The 27,579-nt window shown below is 38.1% G+C and overlaps 1 protein-coding gene across 3 annotated transcripts in view; it reads right to left on the bottom strand.

Moving 5' to 3' along the window:
- GRID2 (glutamate ionotropic receptor delta type subunit 2) overlaps nucleotides 1–27,579 on the bottom strand; it is a 744,443-nt gene that overhangs the window by 302,712 nt on the left and 414,152 nt on the right. For all 3 annotated transcript variants that reach the window (XR_007507799.1, XM_049815125.1, XM_049815126.1), the window contains exon 3: nucleotides 6,800–7,084. Coding sequence is in view for 2 of the 3 variants with exons in the window: in XM_049815125.1 (XP_049671082.1) it covers nucleotides 6,800–7,084 (285 nt within the window). In the remaining variant the exon portion in view is untranslated. The remainder of the gene's footprint in view (nucleotides 1–6,799; nucleotides 7,085–27,579) is intronic.

Below are 27,579 nucleotides of genomic sequence, written 5' to 3'. Positions count from 1 at the left end.
AGCCAGATGAGTAATAAACAGTTTTAAGCCCGTCTGGAGACAGACTTGAGAATATTATAGTCATCAGGCAGCTGAAAACAGCCTCAGGGTAATTATAAGCATTTGCAATCGATTAAAGAGAGCATGATTCTTTTATGAATCTTTATTAAACTTGCATTAAAACTTTAAATGATTTGAAAATGTTATGTTTTCAAGCACATCTTTGTCAGTGGTCATCATATATTTATCTCTGGAAAATGTGTGTGCAGGAAAGTGTCAGTGGAATTACTTACTCTATATGGTTTTTAAAGGAGATGATAGGAATCCAGGACCCATAGGTACAGATGGGCATAATCTCAGAATATCACCCCTTTTACAACACAGGAGGCAGCCTTTCTGCAAGCAGCTAAGCCTTTTGAGTTCCAGATATACTCCTCATTTTTCAGGATCTTTAAAGAACAGAACTCCAATCCTATAGCATTGCACTCAATTTATTTGAAAACGACCATCTTCCTAGGGAAGGGATGGGGAGAATGCTCTCATCTTCACAGTTTCACAGACCTCTGTTTAGGCTAGAATCCTCAGTAATACAGATGTTACTGCTCTCCTCCTTGAGACTGTATTTTACTTTGTGTCTTTCTCCAAAATCCTCCCTCAGATTGAGCTTGAGACATCTTTTTAGTGATGTGACCATGTACCTCACACCACTGCCTTCATCCATCATGCACAAATAATCTGAAACATCTGCGTATGCTGAGGAACAAGAAGGGAAGTCCATGAGGATTTCTGCAAGACAGATGCCCTCTAAACCCTTTCTTGCTGCTAACCTCCTCCCTTCTCTTTCAGCAAAGTCTTCAATTACTTCTTCAACCTCCATTTGCTATGGGAACGCCTCCTTTATTATCACAGAGCAAATCCCCTTCATAGCCTTAATGCTTATTTTGTTTCTTTTCTTTACAAAAGTTAAAATTAAATTACCACCTAAGGGAATGGCAAATATCTATCACCAAATACAAACAGTATTAGTAGGAAGGTGAAAAAACTGTAAGCAAAGTTATCTTAGTCCTGGAATGAGTAAATATCACATAAATCAACAGTGATGGTTGCATATCAAAGGCATGCTGGGTTGAAAAAACACAAGGTTAAGCCGGAAATTTGGAGAGAGAAGTGGGGTTTCCTTTTTTTTTTTTTTTTTTTTAATATAAAATACAGAAGGGGTTTTAAAATATTACTGCCACCAATATAAAAGAGAATAGGAAATAAGACAAAATTCATTCTCCAGAAACAATCTTATTCCCCCAACCTTTCTAGATAAAGCGCAGAATCTTTCTATCTGCTTCGGCACCAACAAAACATTACAAATAAATGTTTTCAAACAGCTATACTTTCTCTCTTTCATCTTAGAAATGCAGAGATACCTATACTGTAAATTGCACAAAATTCACAATTATCTTCTTGCAATGATTGACTGGTTTCTTCTTAAAGAATTTACTACTACAGAAAAGTATCTACATATTCCTGGAAAATACAGTGAACTGTAAACTGCCTGAAAAGTAAGACATGAATTGCAAAAGCTTGCCCCTGGTTGGTACACCACAGACATAAAAACCAACAATATGCTGGGATTCTAGATCAGTTACTCTGCTTATATAGCCTGGGCTCACACATTCAGATCTCAAATGACAATGTCATTTGTTTTCCTCTGCAATTGAATGTGTAAGGGTCTTTTTCACATTACTATTTGGGGACTGGCCATTGTCAGATGCCAGTCTGTGAGTGAGGCAGGATTTGCTGCATTTTGTTTGCTTTGAACTTGAAACCATAAAGTAAAGGTGTAATAACTTGGCAAAGCTTGCTCAAAATGTTTACAGCTGTCAGCATCTCTTTTTACAAATCTAAACTTTGCAGTTTCTAAAGGTGTAAGTTATACCTTTATAGCATCCGGTCTGAAAATGCCTTCACTGCGAAGGGTGCTGATGGTCCTAAGGAAGAGTTCAGAGACTTAGTGGAGGAACTGCCCAGTCTCTACACCTGCTTGTAAGAAGGAGACACACAGCTGCCCTCAGCAGCACAGTGATCCTATGGTTTGAGCTAAGCAGTCAAGAATGAAAAGAGTAGGAGCCTATTTGGCTGCTTAAATGAGGTAAAGTTGGCCTGTACATACTGTGTGGATAGTAATTTTAATAGCAGGTTGAGAAAGGCATCAATCTACTGCATAGTTTTGCTGCATTTCATGCCACCTACTCTTTAACTCTTCAAGAGGACTATCCTTAATGGCATTTGAAGAAGCACAGCAATGTCCTTGAACACTTTTAATATCCTCATATGAAATTTTCTGAAACAATATCAGATTTCATGTCCTGGGCAGGCCTTTATCTTGTTTTACCTCAAGGAACAAAGCACACTGAATACAAGGGGCCTGACTGCACTATTTTCACTGGGAGTTTGATCTAGATCATCCCCAGCAGAGAGCAAGGATGGTGGAAAAGACAACTCTTCTGATTTTTACAAGTTCATCTGAGTTTATACAGTAAAGTTACAATCGTAGTAAATGAAATACAAACAAACATCACCTAAGTCTACTCAAGTTAAAAATGTTCTCTTTTCTCGCCTCCTCACTCATCAACTGTTACTGTGTGTTAGCCTCGCATTTGTTACTGGCAAGGCTCTACCACTGACAACAGACTATGGCTGTACTAAAATCTTTCACTAGTTGCTCAGCTTAACTAAGTCAACAGTGGCAAAATACTTTTTTTGATTGTTATCAAGGTATCTTTTGTTTTGTGTTAGAATAGTCAGCCTACCTACAATTTTACTTGGAAAAAACCCATCAGTTAAAAACTTAGATGTCAATTGTTTCAGAAATACATTTCCTACATCACTTCTTTAACAGCCAGATGGTTATGACTTAATGAAAGAATTGCTTCCTTCCAAGACTTTAACTGTTGATAAAGAACCTTTAAGTAGACTTGAATCTTCTAGCATTTAGATATAAGTAGTGTTAAAATGTTAAAACTGAATATACTCATCTACTTACATTCAAAAAAGGATAACATTGGGGAATTAACTCTTGGCCATGCAGAAAGACACATTTCCAATTATAAACAATTCTCTAACTCTCTGATCATGAAAATGAATCTATGATAGACTGCTAGATAAAAATCAAAAGCACTTGAATTCATCAGATTAAAAAACTATTATATTGATAAATTGACACACAAATGGTTGCAGCCTCTTTTAAAGGTGCAAGGGATCTGGTTTAGCACAGTATTTACTTTGGATATGGCCCAATTTTACTGTAGGAAAACTTATTTTAAATATGAAAGGCACATTTTCTTTCACAGAGTGAAATGATTACTGGAAATAATTTGAGTAATACAGCTAAAGTATTTTGTTATAAATCATTAAATCAAATCACTATACAAAATAATTTCTCAGAAAGGAAAGTATTGGAATTCTCCTGGTTGCTGGAACCAGTCAGTCTAACAGCATTTTCATGTTTTCTAACTTAGAAAAAGATGGCAACACTGGGGGGTGGGAAAAATTAACATGTATCAGAATCTATATTCCCACTACTTCTCAAGTGCCATTTACTGCTACGCAGACATCACTTAATGTTATGATACGCATCTTGAGAAGGAAAGATCACGACATACAAAAAGACCCCACCAGGGCAAGGAATCGCTCTGTTTGCATAAGTGTCAGTTCTGCAAGGACTGTGCAGAACATATCAATAATCTCTTCCTAATATGAATTTAATTCTGATGAAAGTGTTGATCTCCCACCTACTTTAATGTTTAATACTAAATGTTACATTAAAATGTCTAATATTAATGCTGCATGCAGTTAAACTGAGCAAACCTTCCAACCAGAATTTGATTTTAGGTCTGTATGAGCTGAGAAAAGAAATATATCTCATACTGCGGCAGATCCCCTCAGGCGAGCTGAGGAATGGGACTGGGATCTTCCAGAGGGAATTGCAACCACCCTTAGCTGCACTGACACTGACGAATGGGATGGCTTAACCCTAGACTTCTGGCCCATGTCTGCATGGCCAGTCTTGATTTCTTTCTAAAACAGACACAGAAGCTAACAGTGATATTCCCTTTCTCAAGCTCTTCTGGGGTTCTTGGGCTAGCTCTCTTTTTTAAAACCCAAACTGATGCTGGGATTTTTTATTTTTTTTTAAAGTATTTCACATCTATAGATCCATCTAAATGAATGGCTTTCTCAAACATCACAGAATCAGAGAATAATTAGAGTTGGATGGGACTTCAGGAGGTCACATAGTCCAACCTCCTGCTCAAAGCAGGGTGAATACTGAATTCAGACTTCTCCACTCTATAATCCATCAACAAGTGATTGCAGCTCCTCTTTTCATGCTCTGAATTTCTCCACCCCTCCCACTCTGCAAGCCCCTCTTTGGTCAATACAGTACCTGGGAAGAGAAAATGTGCATTGCTAACATACTGGAAATGCTTTGAGTATATCAATAATGTAGTAGGAAAAATGGAGAAAGCAACATAATTTGTTAAGGTTTATAATACACTCCTGGCAATATTACTGTCTGGGGACTGCTAAGAAAATAATGTCATCACAGGTACAAGGAAAACTATTGCCATAGATCAAAAACTGGCTAAGAGAATTAAGAACAGGCAAAATACTGTGTCAAGCCTAATGATTTCACCTGAAACAGGGCAGTCAGGAATTAGAGAGGCATTCCAGTACAAGCAAGAAGAGGGATTGGAGAGACAGAGAACAACTCTCACGGTAATGGAAATAACAAGAGAGGCCTCGGGTTAGAGATGGTGATCTGAAACTGCTGCTCTCTTGTTCCTTATTAAAAGCAGAGGAGGACATAGTCAGTGAAATCAACAACATAAAATTTTACAGAGAAACTGTAAGAAGCAAACCAAGAACATAGAAACTGCTTGCTGCCCTAGGATGGCTGCTGAAATCAAGGATTTTGTACAATTTAAAGAAACATTATACCTTTGCACAGATAATAACCCTATTCAGAATTGCAGGTTAACTTAAAACTCAGGTTGCATTTAAAATCTTTTTATATATGGTATTAGTTCCAAACTGTGCACACGCACAAACAACAACAACAAAAGACAACCACCCCCCCCCCCCCCCCCCCCAAAATACCCAAACCACACGAACAGTCAGAAAGGGGACAGACTGCTCAGTATATACTAACTGCAGAATTTTTTTTTGCACCTTTTCCTGATGTACGTGATAGTGATCACTGACCAGAGTCAGATTACCAATCTGTTTTGGCCAGTATGGCACTACTTGTAGACTACTGAATTCAGAATGCCATAGAGGCTGGTAGAAAGACTTAGTATCTGCCACATGTCACATCTGTGGATCATGTGTCACTGAATAAGCTACTGGTCTGAAATTTATTCCTTGCAGGCAGCCATTTGTGTTACCTAAGTCGTACAATAATGAGATTTCTACCAAGAAATTAAGGACAAAATGACATGTTGTCTGAACTGCATTCTCAAATTAAAGAATGAAACTTGAAAAATTTAAAACTAGTATTTACAAATATAATTATTCAAAAATATTAATTATAAAATTTGTTTGAGGCTTTTAAACTCAAAAATGCATGCAAAAAGATACCTTTTAGCTGCAAGATTATGGTCTTCTTCATAGGTACATTGGTACTTAAATGCATAAACTCATAAAACACAAACAAAAATATGTTTTGCTGCAAGCTTTTTGGATGTGTGGGGTTTTTTGCGTGTGTTCCTTATCCTATGGCTCATGCTTTTAGGTGCTGCTTTGTTATAAATAGGAATTCTCCTTTTCATCATTTTTTATCGTTCTAATTTAAGAATTTATTATGTAGCCAGGGAACAAAAATCAATAACACCTGACCTGAATGAACCAGATATTATGCACAGCAAATTGCTGAAGTGAGCTTTTTTCCATAATTTAAAGATTTAACTTTGAAAACAAGTTTTAAAATGTTCACCCAAACCAGTCATGATTACTTATGAATAATGGATGCACCTGAAGAAAACAGGTCTGGTTTCAAAGCAATTTTCCTTAGAAAAAAGATCATAAAATTAGTTAGCTAATGCACTTATACTAGAGAAATATGCCCAGCTCTCCTCTCAGTTATAGAAAATATCTCTACAGAACTCAGCTGAGTCATCGAGCTGGATGGTGCAGTCTTGTGATGCTGCTGTCTGTCACACTTACTCTATCACACAACAACCATCAATTCAGCACCTTTCAGGAACACTGAATGAACTCAAAAAAGAAGGAACATTGTCTTCTCCAAGCCCACCTCCTGAAGTTATTCACTCTACAGGTTCTCTCTACGAGTTTTATATTTATGAACAGCAGCTCATTCTTGCCAAGGCCTCTGACCTACATTAACCACTGCCTCAGCTTCTGGTCATCAAATATATGCCAACAAACAGGAGAGATTCACCATGCAATGAAGAATTCTACAGAATGTAAAATCTTACATATTGCTTCTTGAATTGTCATCTCATATTTCTACAGTCCAAAAACCAAGAGAGCTTGCTAAAAATTTTTATGCTTCATAAACACTGGCAGAATAGAATGCCAGATAAGTTCTCCATTTATCAGCTAACTCTAACAAAGAAATTATCAAATCAACCTGTAAACGTTGATGGATTTTAGAAATAGATTTCTCTGAGGTGCTGTGAAATGCTGACAGAACTATAAATGCTCACAAGCAAAACATAATCTATTGTAAGACTATAAAGATGTAATGTGACTGCTTTCAACAGAATTATGGATTTGACAAAAATTGCCCTGCTAAATAAATACTTACCATAGTCATTATCATAAAAAATAATGAATTTCTGCCAGGCATATTCTGTGACCACCCTCAAGATGACATCATTTAAGTAGACAGGGGGGCGGACAGAGAGCGTGTAGTCATCGTTGCGGTTGCTCCTGGTGAGCCCGCAGCCGCTCCTTGGCGTTCCTGCTGTTGAGCGCTGGATGAAGAGGTGAGGGATGTGCATAGCATCTGCCAGCGACTGCAGGGATCCTGCTGACGTGCAGCCAATGGAACTGACAAGGGCCAGGATGCCTTGGTTCATCAGGTCACAGGCTGTAATAAAACACAGCAATATTCAAGGTGAGAGTGGTTCAGTGCATAAGGCCTATTTTGGTGTTGAAATGCAGACACTGGGAATAGAAACACAACAGGTTTGATCAAGTGAAATATGGATAAAATTTTGCACATTGAGTAATTCAGACCTAAAATACATCAAAATCATGAGGCTTCTCTATTCACTTTGTGCTGTCTTGTGGTAAAAGCTGGAAGACTGCCCTGTCCACCTTGCCCAGAAATGAATTATCCCTTCAAAATGAGACCCACTCCTGGGTCTTCTGAGGAATAAGAACTGATTCCAGCTACCGAATTAACATGACCACCCAAGGAGATAAGCACTCTTCAAAGTCTAGCACAAGAGCTCCATGAATAGGATCTTTGCATTACACAGAGAAAACTGGAAGAAATCACAGCTCAGACTTGCTGTCAACATTTGAAGACAACTGAATAAGATTATGTACATTAACTTGTCCAAGCAAAATATGAGTTCCTTTTGGGTTTTAAGAGATATATGAAATAATCTTATGCAACTACTTATTTTTCTTAAAAAACAAAAACAAAAACAAAAAAAACAGAACCAAAAAAACCCCCAAAACACACAAAACACCCCAACAGAAAAACTAGTCTTACAAATAGCAAAATGTTTTCAAAATTCAGTGAACAGTTTATATACATTTACTCTCCTCACTTCCATAAGAAAGGCATGAACTTCCTTATGCAAAAGATAACACCTTGTAACTAATGTTCCTGTTAATGAGGGCTAGGTACAGAAGACAGTCCGAAGTACAATACCAATGACATCCACATTAATACCAAAGGCGTTTATCATGATTAATGTTATCAATAAATATCAAAAGAATTAATAATGATTAGGTCTGTAATTTTGAAGGATTACCCTGCAAAATAAAGCAGAGTCAAGTGTTTATACTGGGTTTCTAACAGACTTGAGAGCTTGAATGAAGAAACAACACGGGTTTGTAGCATAATTCCCCAGAGCACACCCCAGGCTAAATTCTGAAATACTCAATTTGCCACTCACAAAGCTACACATGCAGTTAGCCTGCATTTACACATGTAAATTAGGTAATGGGATGGTAAAGGGTAATATGTATTTACGTATGAATATCTAATACTAAACTATGCAATTACTTATTTTGCAGGAATATTCTGCATACACAGCAGGTGCAGGCAAAACCAAGAAACCCACATGTGAGAATATATTCCCCTAAAAATACAAAAACATATTTTAGCACCAGACCTGTTGTCTCCTATCATATGGCTCCTACAGTGAGTAATGTTTTACTTTGCAAACATTTATTGATCTCAATGGGAATATTTACAGCGTGAGGAATGGAGTTGCACATTCAGGACCAGTGGAGATTGACTTTGTAGCCAAAAGGACAGCACAGGTGGTCATGAATGCAGAGAACCACCTTCCCCTAAAGCTAGTGCATTTTTCTCATTAAAATACAGAGGTCTGGAACAAGCCGTGGTGAACTCCCAGAGCATACTGATGCCACTGAGTCTCCGTCTGATGGGAACACTTCTGAATTTCTTCATGCAGACAAATGTGGGAGGGTAAGCATTCCCACAGAGAAGTTTCAAAGTGTTTTGGTTTAGGATAAAGTGTTCCCTCTGTACAAGCTCTGAATATAGCTCAGCTTTTGGGCCAGCTTCTGGGCTTCAGGTCAAAGATAATACATTTTCAATAACCACAAGTATCCTTTTTTTCAGAAAAAATAGCAAATATCATTGGTAATTGGAAAAAAATTATCAGTATCTCACAACCTTCTATTATTCAGAACATTTCAAAACAATCTTATTAGCTCTTCATTTTTTATGCTGCTTGTTACAGTCTTCATCATCACCTTCAACAAAGATAAAAGGCTTGTCAAGTTATCTTTTTAGGGAAATGCTGAATCTCTTTCTTGATATGGTTCTCCTGTACTAAGTACTGCAATATCTAGGTTGCATATCCCAGTGAGAATGCTACTGCTTGAGAAACAAACTATTTTTACTGATATATTGATCTATGCATCAATAAATACCTGTAGCTATCTATATGTCAGTAGATATCTTTATAGCTAGATATCAATAGATTAATAAAATTGATGTCAGGTTTTGCAAAAGCCTGCTTTTAATTCAATGAAAATTTAAGTCTACATGGTGCTGATGCCACCTGTTCAAATAAAATATGTAGTGTGACCCTCCAGTCTCTTAAACATGACTTTTAAAAACATAGCAGAGTCAAACTGCAAAGATCACTTGAGAATGTCTAAATTTCCAGGCATACTTTCAGACTGAGAATAACCAGTACACTCCCAGTAATGCTATGAAGTGGGAAATACGCTTTTTGTGAAAATTGTTATTGAAACATGAAGGGGAAGAAAACAGCACGGAACATTTAGCTCCACAGGGCTGAATGCCAATACTGGCAAACAAACTGAATAAAGGATAAAAATCTTCTCTCTTGACACTGCACCACATTTGTTACAATAGCCTCAGGACTAAAGTTGCCTGTGTGGCTCTTTCTTCCATGATACGCTTATGAGAATTGCATGTGCTGGATTGGGGCAATATGCACTTAATTATGCTCGCAAATAGACCTTATTCCTGTACACTTAAGAGACTAATACACAGAGAGTTAGCTGCTGGAGAAAGGGCTGTTATGAGGCAGGCTTTTCCAGAAAATGAGTGCATGAGTTGCAGAGTTTGTCTCTGAGTCAGTCTGACTGGATTATTCTTTGAACAGAAATACAATTTCTACAATATATACATATACAAAGTAAAGCCTAGACAATATGTCAAACTATCATGTACAATATTCATATATTCCTTAGCCAAGCAGAACTTCTGTAGGCTCCAGCAGAAGATTTGATCGGTAAAAAGCAAAAGACTGAGGTCTATATGTTTTCTTAACCCCTTTTTTCCTCCTCACAAACAAAAGCTCTATTAAATCCTTTTCCTAGTGATCCAAATATTTCAATTGTCTCTTATCAATTGACTAAAAGCTCTAGTTCAAACATATTTTAAATCCTGGTTGTATTCCCTTCTTGATCCTGAAATATCCAAGTTATGTTTTGTCCCACCTGCATTAAAAAATCTACACACTCACATATTATATATAAAAGGACTTAAATGCTATCTTGCCATTCAAAACTCTGTTGCAATGTAATTTACTACAACCTCCTCAGAGATTGTATTTCCAAGCTGTTACTTAGTCTACTGCCAATATGATCAAGGAATCTTAGTTTACCATCAACTAGAAAAAGAAACATGTTGCTGTGTCTTTTAAGTCCTTAGTCAGGACAGTAGAAATGTCAAATTCAAATGGACTTGGATATAGCTCCACTGCAAGTTTAACAAAGAAGGAACAGAAAATTAGTAATAGTGTTTCTAAAACACTACCGTTCCATACTGTAAGTTATGTTTAAACATAAGTTGTCCAGACATTAATTCACCCTCACAGCCACCAGATAGAAGATGCTATTAAAAACTGGAACTTCACCAGCTAAAGGAATAAAACTGATCACAGCATTTTACCCATTGCATAGAGAGAATATAAAAACTGTCTATAAAATAAGATAATTTAATATGTTTCTCCACTGTAGATATACATAGCACATATAGCACACAGCATGTATAGCACACACTGGCATGCACCCAGCATTACATTTAACTCTTCAGCTTATCTTGTCTTTCTCAAAATGCAAAGTTACTGAATTTCCAACACCGATGGGCTGATTGCCAGTAACAAAAAAAGCAATCTTTTAGAGTAAAATATATTCTAAGTTAGTTTGGCATGGCATCTAAAGAAAATTAAAAAAAATATTTTTGTGTTCAGTATGCTATTTTTTAAAATAAAGAGCATAGCCAATGCAATTTGAAATAAATAATTTACATCTAGGCTATCAGCTTGTATAAGCACTTCCAGCAAAGCAGAATTTAAATGGCTGTGGTTACAAATGTGTCCTTAAAATGTATTCTCTGAAAAATGGAAACAATGGTAGGTCCTTTAATAACTACCAGTTGCTGTAATTCAGAAAAAAAAAAAAAATCTATAAATAAGAGCAAGTTTAAAAACAGATGCAGGAATAAATAAGAAGCACCAAAAAAAAAAAAAAAAAAAAAAAAAAAAAAAGAAAAGGACTGCTGAGATTTAACTATTGCTATGAATGTGAGCATTTTCTTACTTATTTCTCCCTTTTTCTTCTTGATAATAAATCATAACAAAACACCCGCATACCCACAAACTGATGAGCCAAACTGAAAAAAAAGTAGTATAAGATGTCTGGAGTCTTTAGTAACAGCCTAATTTTGCTCCCATTCAAATTGCTAGTTAGACTAAGTCAGACCAACTCTTAACATTTTTTTTTTCAAAATGCTACATACTGTGCATAAAGAGTGGGTAGTATCCCTTTAAATAATCAGAGATGTATTCTAGGGTCCTTTTCATCTTCTATAATTTAGAAACTACCAGGATCCTTCCAGAACTATAGTGTTGTTTGACCAAGTATAGATTTAATTTCTGTTCACTCAACATAAACCCAGTTCCCACAGTCCTGGTCCCATGGGCCTGACTTGGACATCCCAAAGTCATTCCCCTGGATGTCGTTTTTAAAGCTGGTATCATTTCAATCTCAGTGCTCATGGGTGTTTTCCACATATTACCCACATAGAACAGTGCCTCAAAGCTATTTATCTGAATGTGAAGGGGGGGGGGAACTCTCATCACTGATATCTCTGTTTTGGAACGGAGAGTGAGGGGTTATAAAAGTTGTTTTCCCCTGTGCATCTGCTCTGTGTTTTGAAAGTGCTCCAAGGACTCTGAAACCAGGAGGGCTCCATACAGTTGGGCAAGATTAGTGTTCTCTTGATTTCTGTAGAAGGGGAGTACAGCCTTTCCACAGAAACATTTTTTTATCTTCTTACTCTCTTTTGGGTCCTGTACAATTCACCACTAGATGGATCACAGGTTCCCTGGAAGGATACTCAGATTTGTTCCCCATTCCAACAAAATAGTCAGGAACCTACAATCTGGTCAGAGGTCAGGGAGAAAAATCTAGTCCATAAGAACCTCAGGTTTTCCCCATACATTAGCCATGAAGAGAGTATTTACAGATTTATTCATGTATTCTGGAAGTTCATCATCCCTCCCATTACCCTATTTGTACTACTCCACATCCAAATCAGGATAAACAGCTGATTCAAGGGGCAAAATACAACATCAGGTGACTTGAGCATCTACAAATGGATATTAGGCAATCAGAACTTCTATGTAGCTTTGAAAATGTAAGCTATTATTTCTTGTTTACTTTGAGAATAATATGCTGCTATCTGCTCCTCAAATCCTTTCTTAGTTTCAGGATGCTAATGAAGACTGAGGGACTGTGACATGCAAATCCCCTCCTGCAAAGGGTAAGGAATAAGCTTAAAGTCTGGATTTCTTTCACCGAGATGTTCTGCTCCCTCATCAAGTGGCCATGCTAACCACAATGCAATTTTTTTGGTCTTTGTCACCTTTAAACAACAGTCCCAAAACATTCATGAACTCATTGCAGAAAGATAATGTATTCAAATGAAAAAAAGCCACAGACACTTAAAAGAAGTTTGAACAGGTAAACTACAGGTCTTTTTGTTTCATGTTCATAAACTCAGATGCAAGAAGTATGGATAAAATGTGATTATGAGACCCATGATCAAGTGAGTCTGGCCTCAAATTTTCAATAAATCTTTTTAGTCACTTTTGGATAGCAGTTCTGCTCTTGCAAATTACTTTTCCTTCATAACACAATGGTTCATCCCAGACTTAGAAGTAAATTATTTCACGATGAGTGACAGCATGTTTTTAATATTCCCTGAAAATTATTCAGAAGGAAATAAGGGTAAGATGGGGGGAAAAAAATATTATTGACTGGATTTAAAGAATATTCTCCTCTACAGTGCAGATAACAGTCTATCCTGTTCCTTTTCTTGATGGCGTTATAGAAAGCCACTTCATTTACATCTTCTCTGTAAATGTTAGCCAATCTCCCCCTCTTCTCCACTACATTATACTCGGACTGCTAACAGTATTTTAAATTCACTTGTAATTAACCTTTAAGGGATTTTAGTTTGTCCTGACTGTAAAACAAACTTGTGTTTGAGTCTTGACGGCTATGCTTCCTAAGCCTTGGGATTTCTTTGTTTGGGAAAAATAATCCAAACTTCTAATATCTAAGAGTAAAAAACATTACCAGAGAGAGCATTTGCATCTCCGTTGCACAAAACACCACAACCATTTTTGTATGTTTTTGTTGAAAAGCATTTTGTAAGCCTTTTCTGGGTCAGATTTCTTCCCGTATACAGGCTTTGCCGATTATGATAATGTTAAATCCATCACATTAAAATTTAATAATTCATCTGAGCCTTGAAAAAATAAACTAGAAGTCTCACCAGTTTGGAGGGAGGCAAGCTTTATACACAAAAGATATTTCGACACCATCTCTTGCAGGATGCAATGTGAGAGCTTGAAAGAAGCACAGCTTGCAAAGGCTACCAACTGGAAGGCTCCGCAAGTTCTCTTTTTGGACAAAAGTCCAGATTTTTTTTTTTTTTTTTTCTTGCAAGCCAACCTATAGCTCTTCTGTTCAATTCTACAGAGGCACACAGAGGGCATGTGTCTTGCCAGATTGCCACACCGGGCAGAGAAACATCAGTACAACTACTTATATTTTTCACATCTGGTTTTGCCTGGTATTCAACAATTGCTTCCAGGCTTTGTCTCAGAGGAGTGATGGCTCCTAGCCCTTCAAGAAGCCTGAACTGCTTTGAAAAACTTTAAAAAAACCCCAACACTTTAAAGAAGTTACACAGCCACAAATCTTCAGCTGAAGAATAGCTTCAGCTGCCATCTCCTTTAGCAATGAACATGAGTATACCCCCCAGAAAGTGCAACAGCTTTTCAGGGTTACTACGGCTGAGAGGGAAGGTGAGCCTGTAGCGCTGACTGATCTGGAAAGAGGACACTGTGCCAGCCAGCACTGTGGTAGAAAGGTTCAATATGACTGCTAATGGGTGAAGAGGGGCAGAGAAAGGAGTTTAAGTCAATTAAAGCCAGGCAGTAACATTCATTGGAGAAAGGGCTAGAGACACATCACAAAATTGACCTCTAGGATCCTAGCATTCCAACAGGGATATCTATCTGTAAAGTTAATGTAACCCACTGGAAAATAAGAAATGCAAGGAAATCCAGTTCTAGATTCCAAGAATGAATCCCAAATCCTCCTTTTTTTCTGTGCTGATCTCTCACTGACACAAGCCAAATCTCACCTACTGCCAGCATCCTTGCTCAAAGTGTTGCATGAATAATTTCCATTCATCCATTCAGCAAAATGAAAACTTTTCCTTTCATGTGTAACTATTGGTAGATTACACTTGATTACCTATTTAATGATGAAGCGTATACTACTTTGGTCTACTGTGCAACTTCCTCCATCCCTTACTTTGTTCATCTTTGCCCTTGCACTGTTACTGAATCTTTTAATTTCCTTAACCAGCACTGTTTGAGAAGTTATTAAGCAGCACATAGTGTCTGATACCCTTTTTAATAGCTAGCTTGCCTGCTGCAGAGCAGACAATTGCTGCATAGCAGCAATTACATGGAAACAAAAGGGCTGAGTCTTAAAGCAGCTTAAAATAAAATTAAAGACAATTTTATCAAAAGATAGCATCATGACAAAATCATATGGATTTACTCTAGCTCTGTGTTCTCTGAAAGTCCATGTAGAAGTGTTGGGGAAAAAACATCAACAACAAAACCTGTTTAAACCTTGAGCATCAACAATTCTCATTTTACAGACTTGCTCAAAACAAGCCAGGGCAACATTCTTGTTAAGAGAATAAAACACTGAACTTGATGCCATTTGACAAAAATTACACTTTCCTTGCCACCTATTAGTCAGATTGTCAGGCAATTTTCCCTTCCAGCCTTTCTATCTCAGATCTAACTTTACCTTCCTGTGTGCTTTTTTCTTCCCCTGAGCATTGCCGAACATCAGCATTCATCCCCCCATGGCCTGTTCTCCCTTTCTCCTTAGGATCTGCTCCAGCCAGGTAAAGCAACTTGCTCTCTCTCTTCATGTTTTCTCCCCCACCTCTTCTTTTTAAAATTTTTTTTCCCCACCTACTTCACCCTATCTCCTTCAATGTCAAGAATCAACAAGATCTAGAGGACTTGGCACTGGACTGAGAATCTGAAGGTTCGTATCCTGGTCCCACCTCTCCCATTACTTTATGCGTGACTAATTTTGGATGAGCAATCTGATTTCTCTTATGCTTTGGTGATTATGATACTTTGACACCTTCGTAAAACACTTTTGCATGATCTAAATAAAAAGGATTACATTTGTGTTCCTCCCCAAACCATATTTTCCAGGGTTAGAAGGCCCTTTTCTTAGCATAATTCACATCACCAGAAGTTCCTTTACATCCCCTCTCTTTTCTGAATACTCATGTTTCATGGCTCCCCTTTCTTGCCCAAACTATTAGTATGGAGACAACAGGCTCTGCTGGAAAGATGCAGTGTGAAGCACAATACCACAACCTAGTCCAGGGCAGACAAAAGAACACACAGCTGGTAGCATTAGTTTAATTGCAAGCCCTACAATGGAAAGAGCTGCCTGTGCTGCCCTGGATGAGCTTGGCACTCTCCCAAGCATAGATATTACTGAACAATACTGCTCAAAATAAGACCATCCCCCAAAGGAAAAGAAATCTGTGAACAGCAGTCTGGGAGAGCTTTCTTTCCTATAGTGCAAACGGCAAATGTTCAGGGAATGTTCTGCTAAGGGGACGGTAGAGTAACTTTTTTTTTTTTCTTATGGCATTGTAGAGAGAGAAAAGTATTTTCATAAGCCCAAAAAAGGCACACTTTTTTTTTTTTTTTTTTTTTTTTTTAAGAAAGGAGAGGCAATTCTACTAGACAAGTCAATCAAACAGAGCAATTTGAAGAGCAAACAATACTAAGGCCAGATCTTGCATTTGCCATGAAAGAGGGAAACAGACTCTACATCAAGATAAAAGAACTTTGTATGAGTATAAAAAGAAAGCAAGGAAGACAGTACATCAGTTGCAAAAAATACATGGGTGTGAAAAAAATGAGAAGCCTGTAGGAGTTCAGAACATCAGTTCCATTAGCAACTCAAGAAAACCTTAGACGAGTCAAAACAACTATCAGCATTATTATTTGCTAAGAATAGACATTGTGCTTATTTCACTGACTGACACACAGAATAACAATCATAAGAATAAAAATATCAACTACCTTTTATAGAACACTTTTTTATTTGTAGCTCTGAAAATGCTTTGCAAAGAAGCTCAGCATCTTCATCTCTGTTTCACAGAAGAAAAAAACCAGATGTGCCAAGGGGAATTACTTGCCCAAGGTCAGAAAGCAGAGCAAGGAATTTGTTTGCCATGCCAAGCTAAAACATACACAAAGACTGAAAACAAAGTCTTTTGTTGCAGCTTTTCATTGTTTGTTTTGCGCATTAGTGTGCCATTGAAAGCATTTTATGTTCTGAGCCCAATATAACTAAGCTTTATGAAAAGGAGAGATTTGAAAGGCAAGATGATGTGGCCTACAACAATGGGATTAAGTGACAAAGAGTTCCAGATGTGCAGTGACCCCAGAATAAGAGCACTGTTGATTACAAGAGATGGGGGGGGGGGGGGCATATGCCACAATATTGAGACACAGGCATGTACACAATGGGGAGTGAAAGAGGTAAATAAAAGCAGACCTGTAGGTGGGAGACAAAGTCTTGGCAGATAACAGAAAATGCCAGCAGATGTGGGGAATGTATTATAATTATTCAATAAAGGAATAATCACAAGGAAAATTACAGATACAGTGTTCAACAAGGGAAATCATAAGGTATTGAGTTAAGGGGGGAGGGTGGGAACCATGCATGGAAAATTCAGCTCCTGGGAAATAAAGAGTCATGATGAGGTGTTTTGGACAAAGGGATATACTTGTATCAGACTGGGTACCTGGTACCAGCAACAGAGGAACCCAGCATCTCAGCTCGTATTACTTACAAACATCCTCAACAGGGTTTCATATCTGACATGCAGTATGATTGGTCCTAAAAACCTCAGATAAGCTACATATTCACTAACTACCACATAAGACAATGAAACCCAGAAGAACACATTTTAAAAGGGTTGAAGGTGCAATGCTTATATAGTGAATATACTAATTCAGAAGTGTTAAAACAGTACTAGTGGAAGGCATGGGGATAGCAAGAGAACCCATAGATTTTCACAAGGAACAACAATAAAGGAATATGAAGAGTAAGGGGATGTAACCACAGCTTTGAGGTCATAGAGGAGGATGTTAAACATTAGCTGGAAAGTGATGAGGCAGTGAGATTTGCAGTTGGGAAGTAATAAATCCATTTAGACATCAAGAAGGAGAATGCAGGTTGCTGCAATGTGGGAGTAATGGAAGAGAGCAGAAGATACAGCAAGAAGGCCGGTGACAGTGATACTGTAACAGCTGAAGTGGTAGATAGCCTGTGCATTGACAAATGTGTCAGTTAAAAGGGCACTGAGGAAAAATCAACTTGGTGCATGCTGTAGACAAAGCAGCAGCAGGGCTTGGCAGCAGCCTCAGCATGTGAAGAGAAGGAGAGAGAAGACAATGTGCCTGAGAGTCTATTTTTGTTCTCTTACTCCAGGAATAATAATGGTGCAGTGTTCCTTTGGTGCCAGTTGCAACCTTTTACTAAGATTGCTTTGACTTTAATGGTTGCAAGAGATGCCAGGAAAAGAAGGTAATGCAGCTTTTCTTTTCCCTTGACTTTTTCCAATGTCACAGAAAAAGAAATTTGCATAACTCTGAAATGGAAAATACACAGTTTTCAATAAGGACAATTTGGGTAATACTAAATACTTAACCTTAATTGGAAGCAGCAGTTGTTCTAAAACCATGAACACCATGATAAAACAGGATTGCCATCTCTGACAATGAAGAGACACGTGTCCAACAAAAGACATACCCAACCAACTATCAGAAATCAATTGACACAAATCCTATTTGGAATCAGAGGCAAAGCTTCCCTTTGCCTGCAAGTAGCATTTTAGAACTGTATCTCTCCCTGACAAACACAAAACCATGTGGGGAGGAAAAAAAAGTGGTCTCAGCTTCCAAACCTGGAGCAGAAGTAGTCTTCCACAGCCTGTATAGCGCAAGGCAGCAGTGCCAGCTGCAGGAACACCACATAGAGTGAAGCAGTTGAACTGCTGAGTCTACTTGCTTGCTTTTCCCTCAAATGGAAGTTACAATTTTCTTCCTAGCTCTCTTAAAAGTTTTAATTGCTATTGGATCTAAGCACCAGTGCTCACTGCATTACTTCAGGTACCAGCAACTTTACTCCTTCATTGCAGTCTTCAATCCTGTGGGTGCAGCATTTCATGTAGTGATTTTCTCCCCTTTCTCCAGCTCTTTCATGAAATGCACTGCCACAGTATCTCCGTACATCAAGTGTATTGATTCCACTACAGGATTCTGCCTTCTTGGCACATGTACTCATTTTGCAATGGTATCACCTCACAAGTTTCAAGTGAGTTGGCCTGTCACTAATGGATGTGAATGAGAGGGGAACCAGGCTTACTGTGTGTATCGAGAGCTCCTGGTTGCAGATTGCAAATAGTGTCATTCCCTTTAGCTTGCTTTTTCTACGCAACATCACAAGGGAGGCACAAAACTCAGACATGTTTGCTTCAGATGTCAAATGCCTCTGGGGCATCACACCTGTGTGTTTAGCTCCAGTACTGAGTTCTGGACCCATGCGGAAAAAGGGACCCACCATCATTTAGCTTGCATAGCTTTTAGGGATGCTCTGAAACTGGCACTAGAGTACTACATACCATCATCTGATCTGCAGTACTAGATGACATGCCGTGCGAGAGCAAAGAGGCAAAAGAGAAAAGAACTGACATAAACAGTATTCTTTTCATTCAGGCATGTCCAATACTTTATGAAAGCAAGGAAGTATAGTTATTCCCATTTTACCACAATGTCTGAAGTATATGACAGATTAAGCAGCACATCTGAAAAGCTGGAGTTATAAAACACAAGGCGGTTTTTCTGCCCAGTACTTAGGTAAGCAGTAAAAGCCTGGTCCATATATATGTAAGTGGCACTCTAAATGCCCAAGTCTGCTGTTTGAATCCTGTGTGCACAACAGAAAAAAATGCTGAAGTTTCAAAACTGTTTCTTTAGGACTCAGTAAAGCACAATTTTCTTAGCAACATGAGCACTGCCAAGGGCGTTGTAGTAATGCCTACATGGTGTTTCTGCCATTGGGCTGGTCTGATCAAAGAACAGACACTGACTACCTTTCCCACTGCATCTCATTAGTGTGCTGCAAGAGGCGTTCCATGGAAAAAAGGAAGAAGGTCAGTTTTCAGAAATTTAATTACAGCTGACTAGCTGCCAGGAGTAAATAATTTCAAAATGCATTGTAACACATGAGTTTGCATAATTCTAGTACATTATTCCATTGTCTGTAAGTCTGCTTCTGCAGAACTTGTTTAAAACAGGAGGCTTAAGCTTAGCAAATAGCCCTGATCTCATTTCACCAGTTTTGAAAGGTGTGAAGTTTTCTGACTTTTCCAAGAGTTATGCCTGATCTTCGCCTATGAATTAGTGAGGAGAAAGCCAAGTACACTTTGCCATTTCTCAAGTTCCATACAATCAATTATTTTCCTTTGTTAACAGGGGAATTTCAAACTACTATATTCCCCCTTGTGCTTTTGATACCAGCTTATTTTTAATAGGAATGTAGTCAATACCTCAGAATTTATTTTACAAATTAGATGAAGCATTTTCTTATTTGGTAGGTCTGCAGCACCCATACACACAAATGTGTATATATACACAGAAAACATCACATGACCATCTCCAGCTTCTCCTTGTGCACAGCAATATTCCAGGACAAGCTGCATGGGCCAAATGCAAAATCAAGAGAAAAAGACAGGCTTCAACTTTAAGAACATAGTCTCCATCATTTATGGAAGCTGCCTGCATTTCTAAGCCTTTAAGTCATCCAGCCACAGAAAAAGTCTAAGGTCAGTGCTTTGTAAAGCTTCAATTAACACAGGCACATATTTAGTATTAGTGCAAGAGATGACCCCAAATCCAGTGGTTTTGTCCCCACAATAGAAAATGAAAGCCTTTTCTACCCTGAAATTGACATTTGAATTAATGCAGCTTTCATTCCTTGTTATTTTGTATGAAGGCAGATGAGCAATGTCAAATACCATGATGATTTGCACAGAAGTTTGAAACACATATAAGGACTGTCAAATTATCACACTTCCCAAAGAAAGAAATAAAAGGGGAGACAGAGCAGGGAGAAAAAAAAATATCATCTTATTTTCAGTATCACTGCCATTTCTAGAGCTAAAACCAAACAGTGTTAAAATCCAGGGACATTTAAATAAAGAATAGCAAAGAGTAAGCCTAGTAACTTCATGCATCTCTAAGATTTGCAAACAAGAGAAACTGGTAGAGTATTTAAAACGGGGGGAAAAAAACCCAAACAAAAAAAAGACCCAGCCCTGTTCTCTCCCTATTTGAAAACCAAGGACATGGTCCTGGAAACACAGTAAAACACCCTGCTTAAAGCAGTTTTCCCCACTAATTACTAATTTAACAACCTCAACAGTTTCTTCCAGTAAGAAATGCTTTTTTTCCTATCACCACATATTTTTTGGACTGCTTGGTGCCAGTCAGCACTTAAGGCATCCCAAGATTCTGAGGTTTTCGCGGCAATCTAAAATTGTGATTGCAACTCCATTAAATGCCTTGGGAATGCCTCCCAGGTCTGGCATCACCAACATGCTTTATCCCAACTCCATCTTGAAAGGCCTTGTTTCCCCAAGACTTCCTTTCTCTTCAAAGGACATGCAGGTATAGAGCCTCACAGAGACCTGTATAAAGTGCTTCACCCTCTCCAGTGGAACAAACTGCAGCCAGTTTCACCATGGAACTTGTGTGTTAGCCTCACTTCTGATGCTTGCCAGAAAGACAATTAGCTATATAGATATTCCTCTATCTACACCGTGATTTACAGTAAAGTCCACTACATTAACTTCCACAGAGGAGCCTGGGAGCTCAGTTCCCTTGTATTTCCATGTACAGATTCTTTGGAAGGTCTCCAAGTCTATCTGCAGATTTCACTGGAGAACAACAATGAAACGTACCATAAAAGCTCTTATGAGGTGGGAGGAAGTTTCAGAGGGCTGCAGACCTCAAGCCATCTTCATACATCACCTTTTCCAGTATCTGATTCAGCTGTTTCTCAAAAACAACAAATGTGCTCTTCAGGACATGGTTAGTTCTGAGACGCAATCCCCAGTGGACTCTATCCTACTGTCTTGTAATCACGCACATACTGACATGTCACTGTATTGCATGTTTCTATCAGCTAAAGGACAGCTTTCTTCATGTGCAAATTTTTTATACGTGAGTGTGTAACAGAAATAGAAACTCCTCTGGCTGCAGAATGTGTAAACTGCCCACTGTCTTCAGTTATTGTCTTTTTGCTTTTAATAGGAGCTGGCACAGGCTCAGGGATTCACACTAGCACATCCTGCTGCAGAGCTAGGGACTACTGATATTTGTAAAGTGTCTTCTCCTTTCACAAAGGAAAACTATAGCACATAATACTGTTTCAGTGGACTGATACCATTGTTTTATTTTTAATAGATACAACTGCAAAGGGAATTGTTAACAGTACTGTTGTTATGAAAAATAGATTAGACAAAACAATACACTTAATAGAGAAAGCTGCTTACGTGAAGAATGATAAAATTAGTAGGGCACCTGTTTTAAAATATAGGCTATGACCACTTTCTTGCAGCTGAAATAAAGAGGATTAGCAATTCTGCAAATCAGAAACCTGACCACTTCAAGTGAGGGGATTTTTAAATAGCACATCCTTATGGTGTTAAGTAACCCTGGACAAACTAGACCAGGGAAACCTTTACATAAAGGCAGACAGCCTGGCACTGGGGAGGCAGACATCTGTGAGAGAGAAGGAGAAACTGCTGGCTGGCAAAGATCGCTTTTTGTCCGACTTTGCCCTTAGTTACAGATGGCCATGCTTCTTTCCACATTCATTTAAAACTCCAGCCAAAGGGCACTCCACCTTTCTAGATTCTATTTTCACCCCATAACTTCCATCTACAATACCACTTGGTTTTCCAAGTTGGTATGAACAGGAAGAGGCCACTGCCATATACACTATAAATTATGGCAAACATTATAAGCAAACTAAAGACCAGGTCTTACAAATTGAAATAAGCTAGCTCACACCCAAAGCAACCTAAATTACTGTGAAAAAAATTCCAGCCTGTCCAATGCAGGCACACTATTATATTTACTTTCTATACCATGCATTTACTTTGCAATATATTAAAGGAAAAAATATTATAGTTCATAACAATTGCATTATGAATTTTACCAATTCAGGTCAATCGCTACAGATGTATTTAAGGCTATATGACAGAAAGTGGAATTGAAAGTAAAGCCTTGACTTCATCTTTTCAGGAAATCTATCACTACCACTAAAGTTGTTCCAGGCAGGATGGGTAAAACCCCCAGCACAGACAGGCTGCTGCAGGATTTTAACTATCATGTTAGAGACACAGTGTTTTAGAAGACTTAAGACAGGACCTGTGCATAACTCTTACCAGCAGTTGTTTCTGCAAGCAAAGGTCACCAGTTTTTCATCCAGAAGGCTGCTGATGCCTTCAAATTCCAGAATTAAATTGGTTCACCTGAATCTGGGCTCATAAAGCCTTCTCTTTACCCACTTGCTCTGCCACAGTCCTAAATTACATTTCATTTATGTGATACAGCCCTTACAACCCGAATGCAGATATTTGTTGAGGGCCTGCAGTACTGGAAAAGTTTTTTCATTAATTATAAGCCTGCTGGAAAACACAATTTTTGTCGCCCTGCTTACTTGGAGAGACTTACCCCTTGTGAGTAATGCCTACACATATAATCAACATGTAAGCAACTAAAGTGATCATTCAGGATGTGGAGAATTTAGACACAGTTTTCTTCTTTACTTAAGAACATGACCTCAGGTTCCCCAGTCCAAGGACAAGAATACTTACTTACTTGGACAAGAATATACTGGGTGGTGAAGCCCCAGACTGCCTCTCTGACCATTTCACTTTGTGTAGGCTGTCAAACATGTAATGGAACAAGGACTGTAACCCAGGGGTCCAACAGCCTACTATTCTCCCATCAGACACTCTGTCCTTATAGTACAGTGATTATGAGAGATATAAGTTGAAATCTTTTGCGGCAGAAAAGAATTTGTGCCTCCTATATTCTGACCACATGCACAAATCACTCAGCTATCACGTAAAAAAAGAAAATCTCCTCCCTTAGGAATTCTGTGAATCTTGAGTCTCACCTCCCTTGCTGCTTCTTACAAAAACTTCAGACAAATCATTTTGCTTTGGGTAAAGCAGATACTTCTTGTCTACTGGAATAAAGGGGTTTTTTCCATATTTTATTCTTTTAATCTCTTCTTTTCAGCAGCCAAACCAAGAAGTCTAATTGCACACAGGCATGAAATCCCACATCATCCAAGCTGCCTTTAGTAGACTGCTGAGAAGGTATATGGAACACATATCCAGCAAGCATCTTAAAGGAAAGGAATTACAATTGCCTTGCTCCTCTTAAGGACAAATGATATGGCACTCAAGTGAGATAGGGTAAATGCACATCGCTACCATTATAGTTCATGTATTTAATCTTACCCTGTTGTGACCTGTGAGAACAGTAAGGTAACTTATCCCCTTTACTGCAGATGGTCGCAGAGCATTTGACAAATCAAAAATTTACATTCTTAGTACCCAGTAACACATTCTCTATGCCACAGTCTTGTAATCTTCTTTTCAAATGTAAAAGAGATGTCCCTCTGAAATCCATGCACAGAAAAACCTGATATAGAATCTTCAAATCCAGTAATATAAAGAACCCCGTGGTGATACTTTACATCCATTTTGAAAGACAAATATGTATTATTTAATTTAATTTAGGGTAGATGACATTATAAAATCCAAATAAGTACACAACAGGGTTTGATGTTTAACCAATATTTTGTCATTTTTTAGATTGCCAGAGAGAGTAATACCTATGAGGAATTGTCTAAGAGGGCTCACTTCTTTGTGTTATTCAAATACATAAAAAAACCCAACCAAAAGAAAACAAAAAAACTGAAAACAGTAAAAAAAAACAACCCCAAACCAAAACAAAACCCCAACCCAACTAAAAACCCACTAGGTAAACAGGAAATGCAAACAAGATAGTAAAATGCCTGAACATAAAAAAAGAAACCAAAACCATACAATGCTTCAAGGATATCTTAAAATCAAACCCTTCAAACCTTTCACTCCCATCCAAATATTCTCTTAGAGAAACTAGGGACAATTCTCACCATACCAAACCCAAAAATATAAATAAGAAAAGCCTCATTTTAGGCACTTACAGAAATCCACTCTGTACTTCCTCTAACTCTGTTTTGTTTTTATTCTTTCCCAAACTGAAATTTCTTGGCTGTACTAGTTTACGAGACAGATATGCTTTTAAGCAGGGACCACAAATGAGCACATACAGCTTTATTCATGACACAGTGATAACAGATATTGAACTTAGAGTTACATGGGAGACAGTTTACCTCACCCACATATTGTAAGATTTCAGTAATCTCTCCTGCTTTACATCTGAACAAAACCAATACATCTAAAAGCTTTGCTGTCAAAAACGTTAAAAACACAAAAATGACGACTAACCTTCAAACCTTGTCTATATTTAGTGAAAGAATGCAGGTGAAAAAGAGAAAAGTTAAAAGGATTGGTATTTATTCTTATAAACTGTAAATGCTGCAACAGGCAAGACTGAACAAGGGTCGTCCCACAATAAGCTAGAAATAAAGTTCATGGCTCTCATCTGGGATAAGGAGAACCCAAAAGTTCAAGGTGCTGATCTAAAAATCACTGAAAATAGAAATAGGAAGGCAAATATTCTATGTCCTGTCACGACGTTAACCTGTGTGGTTACTTGGGGGGGGGGGGGAATAATCCATGTGGACCTGCAGAAATATTTCCATTTTTAAATATAATGGAAAAAAGTGTCAGTGCAATTCCCGTTAGCCATAATTAATTTGTTCTGAGTGGAAAAACTGGGTCAAATTCAAAGCTAGTATAAGCAAATTGAACTCCACACTGTTATGGAATTGTTAAAAAAAAATCCACTACGCTTTCATTTGCCCTCTTTTTCTTTGGTACCATTTTTCCTAGGGGAAAGCTGCCTTATCCCATAACACTTACTAGAAAGATAAGAGAACTACTAAACCTACCTGATACTACTGCTCTCTATCAATTGGGATATACTGTTCAGTCCTCTGAGGCTAAGAAAAGCACTGTGTAACATCAGGAGAATCACTAGATTGCTGGAGGTAACGCTGCTTCTAATCCTAACAGAGAGGCTTCATCACTCCTGGTTATACCTCAGGAAGCAGAGGATAACAACATCAACGATGCTTTCCTCCTTACTTACTACACACAGGCCATTTCAGGTTGCTGAGTCAATGGATAGTATCTAAGCCATCAGATCATCCTTAAAACATCACATTTAATTAAACTTGCTTGTTCCCTTCCTACTTTGTCATCCTTCTTTCACCAAATGCAAGCCTGGACATTGAACCTCAGAACAGCATCTTTATTTGCTGCTGCCAAAACTAACCCTGGCATGAGGGATATTTATGTTTCTACATGGCTAGGGCATGTCCCTAGCCTAAATGTACTTATAAAAAAAGCTTACAAAAAGAAGCAGCAAATTAATATTGATTTTTATTTATTTTTTTAAAATAATGATTCTTTAAATGATTACATGGTACTGCCACACTTACTGCTTCATAGCACCTCTTTCAAGGACTTGCAAAGAGAATGTAGAGACCCACACATCTAACCAACTTCAGCAGGTTGAGAGAAACATAGACAAGAAAAAAAGTGGAGTGGGGAAGAAAATGTTTCTTTATTTCCACTCCTTTTGGCATGTGTAGAGAGGCTTTGGAGAAATCAATATTCTCAGATTTATAAGAAAAGAAAGCAGGGGGGCCCAAATTTCATGGCCTTTACAGAAGCAGACTTCCTGTTAACTCGACCAAGGAACTGTCAGATCACAATGGCAGCCCACAGCAGCAGCTACCTGAGCGCCACCACATTGACTAAATGGCCTGGAAATGGGGCACTGCTGGAAAGTGCTAAGCAGCTGTCAAAAAACCACCCCAAACCCAAAACACATACACACAAGATACTGTGCTGTTTTTAGCCAGAAATGAAAGTGGAAATAGGTCTTCTAGTTATAAATTATTTTTGGTGGTACAGAGAAGTGATGTGCAAAGGTGATCTCACTAGATAACAGCCACCTGCAGAGCAAACAAACAATAATTACTCTTTCTGGCTCACTGGCTGTGGGGTGATTGGTCATGATGTGCCAAGTCCAACTTCAGGAGCAAAGTCTTCTCTGTGGGAAACAGTGACTGATGTTTGACCACAAGCATTATGGTAGCATTATCACAGAGAAAGCAAACAGCAGAGATATTGCATCCCTTCAGAAAGAACTTAGCTGCATTGGTTTTTTAGCTTATTTAATAGAAAGAGGGGGGAAAAGAAGCTGAGAAAAAAAATCCTTGTAAATGCATATTAGTTGCAAACGCTCTGTTGGCTCACCTGGGCAAAACCAGCAACTTGTGAGAATGGTTGTTGGCCTGAGCGCAGGTCAATCAATCCATTATAATTTAAGTGCAAGCTGCTCTGATAGAGGCATTAGTTTCCTACTACATCACATTTGTGAGGAGAAGAAGTTAAAAAAAGAAAAAGTTAGAACAAGAGACCTCTAGGACTGGGGCTCGCCAATGACTTGCAGATGTCAGAGAACCTTGTTCATCAGATGCAATGATTTTTCAAAATGTCCCATAGTTACAGCACATGAGAAATGTTCACTTTTCAGAATAAGTGATTTCCTAGGAGTAGGGGCATCTAGATTATATATTCTCATAACATCTAGGATGGAAGAAATTAAATTAAAAAAAAACATTGCCAAGCCAACATGTACTAACTTGCATCAGAATGCAGTTTTCAAACAGCACACCACACCCACCACGATGTGAAATATGTAATAGACTCCTTGCCAGAATGACAGACAAATATTTTTATTTTAAAAACAGAATTTGAGGATGCTGGAGGGGAGTTGAGAGGAATATAACCAAGTAAACATATATAGTATCCAAAATCTTCACTAAAATCAAAGTACAGAAACATCCACATGCCCAGAAGAAGATGGCAGTATATCCTGCATTCATTAACAGCCAGCTTATGGTTTGCCAACTACCTGAACTTTTTCCAAATGCTTTAGC

This window comes from Accipiter gentilis, chromosome 12 (assembly GCF_929443795.1).
Source record: "Accipiter gentilis chromosome 12, bAccGen1.1, whole genome shotgun sequence".
Taxonomy (NCBI): Eukaryota; Metazoa; Chordata; class Aves; order Accipitriformes; family Accipitridae; genus Astur; species Astur gentilis.
The sequence above is the reverse complement of the archived record's forward strand: the minus strand, read 5'-3'. Positions and strand labels throughout refer to the sequence as shown.